A 7,672-nucleotide genomic window follows, 5' to 3' on the forward strand; every position below is an offset into this window, starting at 1 on the left:
CGTCACAGGAGCACGCGGGGTGTCATCATTACTCGTTTTACTGGGGCGAGCCAGATGGGACGCCGGTCTTGTTCCCCGTAGCCTGAGCTAGCTAGGGGTAGGGTAATGATGTACCCCCATGTGGCGTGGTCAGCCCGAGCCCAAGGTCGGGCGAGGCGGTGACTCCTTCGAGGTCGAGGTTGAGGCCGAGCCCTGGGGTCGGGCGAGGCGAAGACCGTCTTCCGAGGTCGAGGCGGGGGCCGAGCCCTGGGGTCGGGCGAGGCGGAGACCGTCTTCCGAGGTCGAGGTTGAGTCCGAGCCCTGGGGTCGGGCGAGGTGGAGACCGTCTTCTGAGGTCGAGGTTGAGTCCAAGCCCTGGGGTCGGGCGAGGCGGAGACCGTCTTCCGAGGTCGAGGTTGAGCCCGAGCCCTGGGGTCGGGCGAGGCGGAGCTTCCTATGGCGCCTGAGACTGGACTTGGCTGCTGTGAGCCTCACCCTGGCGGGTGGCACAGCAGTCGGAGCAGGGCAGGCGACGCTGTTTTCCTGTCAGGTCAGCCAGTGGAGGGGCGAAGTGACTGCGGTCACTTCGGCCCTGCCGACTGAGGAACGCGCGTCAGGATAAGGTGTCAGGCGATCCTTGCATTGAATGCTCCTGCGATACGGTCGGTCGGCGAGGCGATCTGGCCAAGGTTGCTTCACTGTGAAGCCTGCCCGAGCTGGGCTTCGGGCGAGTCGAAGGTGCGTCCGTTGCTTGAGGAGGCCCTCGGGCGAGGCGTGAATCCACCTGGGTCTACTGTTCCTGTCCGAGGCTGGACTCGGGCGAGACGAGATCGTGTCCCTTGAGTGGACGGAGCCTTGACCTGAATTGCGCCCATCAGGCCTTTGCAGCTTGTGCTGATAGTGATTACCAGCCGAGTTTAGGAGTCTTGGGGTACCCCTAATTATGGTCCCAACAAACATTTATAATATTTATATCTTTAAATAAATTAATTTCAAAATAGATTCAAATATTATTTAATAATATTAACTATATATTATAAATATTACTGTTATCTTACATATATGATTAAAATTAAAAATGTGGAACCATACAAATACTCTGTTTGGGAGAGCTTCGCTCCATTCTATAAAATAAATCTGCAGAATAGTGCCAAACAACATTTTTTTTCTGAGAATCACTTATTCTTTAAAATGAACCGTAGGCTGGAAACTAAAAAAAAGTTGCTTTTTCTGATTCACTTCCACCGTATAGTTAGACTTTTCATATATTTATCATATGGTTTTATTTGAGAATTATTTTCAGCCATAAATTCATTGATCTCCAAGAATAATTCTAACAGATCAGAATAAGTGGGAGCTCGAACACAAACAGCAAGAACCACCAAGCGACCAAGCCTGCAAGTCACCAAGGGAGCCCGATCTGAGTCAAGCGAGTCTTCCCGTTTCATCGCCTGGAAAAAGGCGAGAAACCCCAAAGCGAAGGAACAGCAGCGCGAGTGCTAGCAGCAGCAGCGATTCCTTCGCCATACCGTTCGCTGCGCTCGCTCACTCGGATCGAAACCCCCTAGGGTTCGCATCGTCCTCCCGCCAACTCCTATCCCTCCCCTCTCCCTCCGCCGCGCGCGCGCGTGGAGCTACCAAACCCTAGGACGGCAAATCCGGTGCGATCGCCCACGGTGGAGGCCTCTCGGCCGCCGAGAGGAGCCGCTCGGGGCTCGGATCAGGGTTCCGGTACTTCGCCGGTGCCGCCTCTGGGTGGTGGGACCGGTGGATGGTCATGGGAGCCAGCGGCTCCAAGCTTGAGAAGGCCCTCGGAGACCAGTTCCCGGAAGGCCAGCGCTACTTCGGCCTCGAGAACTTCGGCAACACCTGCTACTGCAACAGTGTCCTTCAGGTATGGGTACATGCCTCTGAAACTAACAGCTAATAGATTTGATGCTTGGTTATGCTTGGCTTGATACTGGTAAGTGCGGCAGTGTAGTGAAACGGCCTGGTTCGGTTTTTTTAGGTAGTAGGTGTGTATATGCTAGATATTATAATGTTCTAGCACTTGTTCGCCAGTTTCGAGATATGCCACCTATTGGTATGGGCTATTCATATCGAGCACAAGTCTTTAGGAGTTTGGACCTTTTTTTCGAAAACTCTAATTTGTTTTTTTAATTCCTAATCTGATCTCGAAGTTTTGACCTTTTGGAGTTTAAGTTTTGGGAATAGTCTTGAATCCTCCCTATGTAACTATGGTCAATGTTTATCTCAATCTCTAGAAATCTGGCCAAACAGCAATATCGTGCATAGGGAGCAGCACTGCTAGACCACAACACTATCGGGATGAGAAGTTGCACTGTCAGGCTGAGAAGTGGCACCGTCGTGCTGCTCCGAGAGATTTCAGATTTGGCTTCCTTCAGATATTTGGGTATCTTTTTGGTCTGATTGCTTCCTCTAGAGACTCTTTTAGAGAATTCAATCAAGAGTTGATTGAGGTGTTCTTAATTTTGGATCATTTTTTAGGTTTTGATGTCTTAGAGGTTTACGTGAAGTTTTGGAAGATAAGCCAAGATTGTCCAAAGCAATATTTTTATTGGCTCTCATTCATCCCCTTTGGTAACCTAATCTAATGATTCCAATATAGTTAGAAAATCAGCTTATGGCTATATATATTCTACATATTACTATTGTATTGATCATTATTGTCATTCACTCTACTCCCATTTACCTACAAAAAAGGAAATTTTAATCTAGCTGTAGCTTGGACGAACAAAATTGTTGGTGATAAGATCTCCACTCAAAGGTCCGAATTGATGAAATCCATGTTTAGGTAGTTTTGTAGGATATGGTTGTCAGCCAAAGCCAAAGGAAAAACACTTTGAAGAGCTTAGAAGCATACAAACAAGCCAAAAATAAATGAAGACGAAGATACGAAAAGCCTAAGTTTTGTTATATAATGTAGATATTTATGAACTTTAACAGTGTTTTGTTAAAATATTTATAAATTTTATCAGGGTCAACTAACCTCGATAAATACCCCTAAATTAGCTCCTGGTGATGGGTCCTTAGCGGAATCAAAGGTTGAGATATCTCCACCATAACGAATCTTTGTCAACGCCCTAGTGTACAAGCTTTACACCTAGTCAGCGGGCGACACTGAATGACCCTCATCTTTTTTCTTTACTTTGGTCAACTTGATTTTCTACGCCTCTTTGTGTTTCTTAGCCAACTCATCCACCTTCGACAAGGAAAATATAAGGACTCAATACTAGAAGAATAATGCAAAAATAAATGAAAGGTGAATAACCAACTTGTTGGGGCCTTGGTCTTTTAAAGGTCCTTAAAAACACGTTTAACCATTGGTTGCCAAGTATTATAGGAGCTTCGGCACTAGAACACCTTCGATGCAGGACATTAGAGGGGCGACGAAGCTAACTTTGTCATAGCGACACAGGGAGACGATGCAAGGAAGAGTCATCCTGAATGCTAAAAGCAAAAGACAATGTTGCCCTTGCATTATTTGTAAATCATGTGTGTAGTCCTTGTGGGTGTAAATGTAATTTCGTACGAAGTTGTACGATTCTCTATAAATAGATGAATAGTGTCCTGCATAAATTACCTTTTGGAGGGCAGGACAATTGTTGTGTAATCTTTTCTCTAAAGCACCTTCGCTCTTCGCTCTAATTCATTCTGTGGAACCTTCGAAAGAGGAGAAATACGATATTATATTTATGCAATTAAGTCATGACTTGTCTGGTTAAGTCTCAACCTTCGTTTTCTGCTTAAGAATGAAGATTGATTATCTTTTTAACATTGTGTTGCCTTTTTATGATTGTACATAGCAATCCGAAGCAAGTGACCAACACAACTTTTTTCATATTAGCTTTGACATTGGCCCGTGCTACCTCATTCCCCCTTTGCTGCACATCCTTATGTTTGAAGGGGTTTGGATGTTGTTCACCAAAGTGTTTAAGTCCTAGTGTCATCATCTTTAGGTGGGAGCAATCAGCCTTCTCTAGAATGCAGGCAATGCCTCGTGCATTGGCCAAGGCGTAGTAGTCACCACTTGAATCCAAGACAGGGGAAAAACCTTTAACCTCGCCATCCATCCATCTAAGAGCTTTGCTGGTATCCGCATCCTTGAAGATCATCTGCTTCGGTCGTGCCCTAACCAAAGATAAGGTATCATACATGTGTTGCTTGCAGCATGAGCATATGTCGTAGAGAGAATCCACTGTTGATTGCATAGCAGCCATGGATATTAGCAATTGAGTGGTCTTTTTCTTCTCTTCAGCAAGTTCGTCAAAGATATCATGATTCTTCTTGTTACCTTCGACAAGCTGATGTAGAAGCCCAAAAATTTCTGAATTGTTTTCTTCCTGTTTCTTGATGGCTTCGGCACTAATCCTTTTATACTTGGCCTCCAAGACAGACTGAATTACATCCTTCTGCTCCGTTAGACCCTTGACCATGTTTTTGCATTCAAGAAAATCTTTGGACAAAGTAGTTAGCGTTTTAGTGTTTTTCGCGGTGTCTTTTCTTAGCTCGCTGACCTCTTTTCGAAGTTGGGAGAGTTCCACATCACTTTGTGCTTTGAGGACCTTGCTCAGTTTTAGCCCCTAAAACAAGGCAAAGGAAACTAGGTTTCAATGACAAGGCATGGAAAAACTGTATGATAAAACAAAGTTAGGTTAATAGTTTGAACTCATTATAGAAAACGAATTAATCCCGCGTGGGATACTGTTGGGGGCCAATGAAATCTATGTTTGGATAGTTTTTTATGTTATGGTTGTTAGAAGCCGAAGAAAAAAAAACTCTTTGAAGAGCTTTGGAGCACACAGACAAGCCAAAGATACATGAAAAGGAAGATAAAGGATTTCGGCTCCATAGTAAAGGATTTCGGAGAAGAGAAGATTAAGGGAGCGTCTACAAAGAGAAGACGTGCCCAACACGCCTATGCAACAATATGACATTGTTGTACTCTCCTAAATATTAAAGCAACTTTGTAATAGGGAGGGATAGAAATTTTATTTTACATGGAGATATAACTGAGCCCGACCTTATAAATAAATGAACGGTACCACCATTCTGAAGGGCTGGCCATTTGTAGATTTCTTGTCCATGCCTCCATGGCATTTCTGTGATTAGAGAGTTTCAGAATTTATTGATATGTTGAAACTATTGTATTAAGCATGTGCTTTCCTAGCGTTTAATCTTTCAAATACTCTTTGTCACTGATGTTTTAAGTTGATACACATGAGCTTCAGAGTTGTAACCAATAGAACCGTATTGAATTCTTGAATGATAATTTCAATTAACATGCGTATAAAAGGCAGTTGAGAATATGTTTCCTGCTTTCTAACCTTTAAAACCTTCGGAGAGAAAAATGATTTTTAATCTGATTGTGTTGATATTCATTTTAGAATATCCATGTGTACCCAATATTTAAGTTCTTTCCGATAGGTACCTAATATTTATGTTGCCTGTTGTTTTTTTTTCATATTATAAGCTGTCGACATATTGAGAGCAGGACAATGAGAGCTTATGAAACGTGATGTCCCATCGTTTGTCGTTGGCATTCCGCCATTCAGCCTGTTCACCGATTTTACGGTGTTTTTGTCTTTATGGATTATAGAATACAAACAGCTAGCTTTAATCCAAAGCGAATAGATTGTTTCGCCGTTGAGCATGAAGGTCGCGTGCCATGGTGGGAACATACGGACCCCACAGTCCAAGCTAGATTGTCCACAAGGAAAAATAAAAGGCTTCAAATAGCTGTTCCATGATTAATCTACTTATTGACGGCTATAATATAATAGAGATTTGAAATTCAAATTTTAAATGTGTAATTTTTAAAAATGATATTGTCTTTACGAAAATGATATGGTACGGGTTTTGGTTGTAGGATTTTGGGTTGTGGTTTTCAACTCTACCCCTCCAAAATTCAATTAAAAGCACAATAATTACATAGACGACGCATGGCGAGTCGAAAGGCAGCAGGATGGCATATTTGATGTCCTCTATGGCAACTCGCCCAATAGAATGTCCTCTATATGGTGGTGCGAAAAAATCTAGATGAGGGAGACAGAGACGGATAAAGAGATGAAAAGTTGGGAATAATACATATAGATAAAGAGATGGAAAGTTGGGAATAATACGACGAGAATAATGCACTTTGGTTGTTGTATGGTTGGTTAAACATGTAAGAAAGAGATAAAATTTATTTTATTTTATCTAGGTTCTTGATTGTTATGCGAAAGTGAGGGAGAGGAATAAACTTACGACGGTCAAAAAAAATGATTTATACGAGTAGAGGAGAGATAGGCACACACGACTCTCCAGTTAGTCCAGCACTCGCGCTTGTGTCTATCATGTATATATCCTCGCGACTTTAATAATTACTTCATCTTTTTAGTTGTCGCTGAATAGTGTAAAATTGAACTATCTAGCAACAAGCCAACAACTAAAAAGAAACAGAGGGAATATATAGGTATATAATCCAATTAATATGAAAAACTTTTAAATGACCTCACCGACCTGGCTGGTGAACCCGACGCCGAAGCCGAGCAGAATGCGGCCGACGATGAGCATGGCGATGTTGACGGCGGCGCCGGTCACAGCGCCCCCGGCTAAGAAGAGGGCGCCTCCCATGAGCATGATGGCCCGCCGGCCCGTCGCCTTGGTCACGCGGCTGGCCACGAGCGAGCCCACCAGCCCGGCCACGTACAGGGACGACGTGAAGGCCGTCAGCGTCTGGCTGTCGTAGATGCAGTACTCGTTCCCCTTGGCCGACGCCATCCGCTCCAGGGCGCGCGGGAAGAAGCGCCGCATGAACGGCTCCATCTCGGAGACACCGCCTTGATGGCCGATCGAATGATCAGGACAGGGGTCAGCTACCTCAGGACGAACAGCGGAACAGGCTAGCTAGGCGTCATGACACGCGTGGAGTGCTTCATTCAGAGTTTCAGAGCAAGCTAGCAACAACAGAGCTATATTTCTCGTTTTGAACATAGGATAGTTTCTGTTGTGAGAGGAACTCAGCAGCTGTTCCATGAAGCTGGAGCATGCATTGTGTATATATGAGATGAGAGATGGACCTAAAGTGGTAGGCAGTAGCACGCACCTGAGATGCCGATGTCGTAGCCGAAGATGAGGCCCCCTGATGATTGGATCTAAACACCCTCTTAGTGTGTGCAAGCAATATGCTAACGCTGACTTACGTCAAGTCATGTGAAGTCATGTGCAAGCCTGGCAGTTCACGCTGGAGATAGTATTGTTTAGCAGACGTTGGGTCAAGGAAAAGGAAAAAAAGGCTACGTCCTCCAATCAGTTATTGATGATTGTTAAGCTAACAAAGCCCATGCAGTTCACACTGGAGATATTATTGTTTAGCAGACGTTGGGTCGAGAAAAAAAAGTCTGCGTTCTCCAATCAGTGAATGGTGATTGTTATTTGTTAAGCTAACAAAAACCCATGCAGTTCACGCTGGAGATATATTATTAAGCAAACGTTGGGTTAAGAATTAAGGTCTACTACGTTCTCCAGTAAGTGATTAAGTGAATGTTGATTGTCAAGCTAACAAAACCCATGCCCTTCACGCTGGAGATATTATAGATCATCACTGTCAAAGGTTGTTAGGTGCAAACATCCAATAAGACCAGAAAGACACCCATCCTCGCATGGCTAACCCATCAAAGGATTCACTATC

At 44.1% G+C, this 7,672-nt stretch overlaps 2 protein-coding genes across 2 annotated transcripts; one reads left to right on the plus strand and one right to left on the minus strand.

Moving 5' to 3' along the window:
* The first annotated feature begins 1,271 nt into the window (after positions 1-1,271).
* On the plus strand, positions 1,272-5,151 carry LOC103646373 (ubiquitin carboxyl-terminal hydrolase 3). The gene is made up of 3 exons (XM_008671106.4): positions 1,272-1,873; positions 2,244-2,392; positions 2,488-5,151. Exons 1-3 carry the CDS (start codon positions 1,751-1,753, stop codon positions 2,492-2,494), a joined length of 279 nt encoding a protein of 92 aa, XP_008669328.1. The 5' UTR covers positions 1,272-1,750; the 3' UTR covers positions 2,495-5,151.
* Positions 2,891-7,082, minus strand: LOC103648597 (uncharacterized). The gene is made up of 2 exons (XM_020548282.3): positions 6,502-7,082; positions 2,891-4,583 (listed from the first exon to the last, which is right to left on the minus strand). Exons 1-2 carry the CDS (start codon positions 6,805-6,807, stop codon positions 3,747-3,749), a joined length of 1,143 nt encoding a protein of 380 aa, XP_020403871.1. The 5' UTR covers positions 6,808-7,082; the 3' UTR covers positions 2,891-3,746.
* Between the last annotated feature and the right edge of the window lie 590 nt (positions 7,083-7,672).

This window comes from Zea mays, chromosome 2 (assembly GCF_902167145.1).
Source record: "Zea mays cultivar B73 chromosome 2, Zm-B73-REFERENCE-NAM-5.0, whole genome shotgun sequence".
Classification (NCBI taxonomy): Eukaryota; Viridiplantae; Streptophyta; class Magnoliopsida; order Poales; family Poaceae; genus Zea; species Zea mays.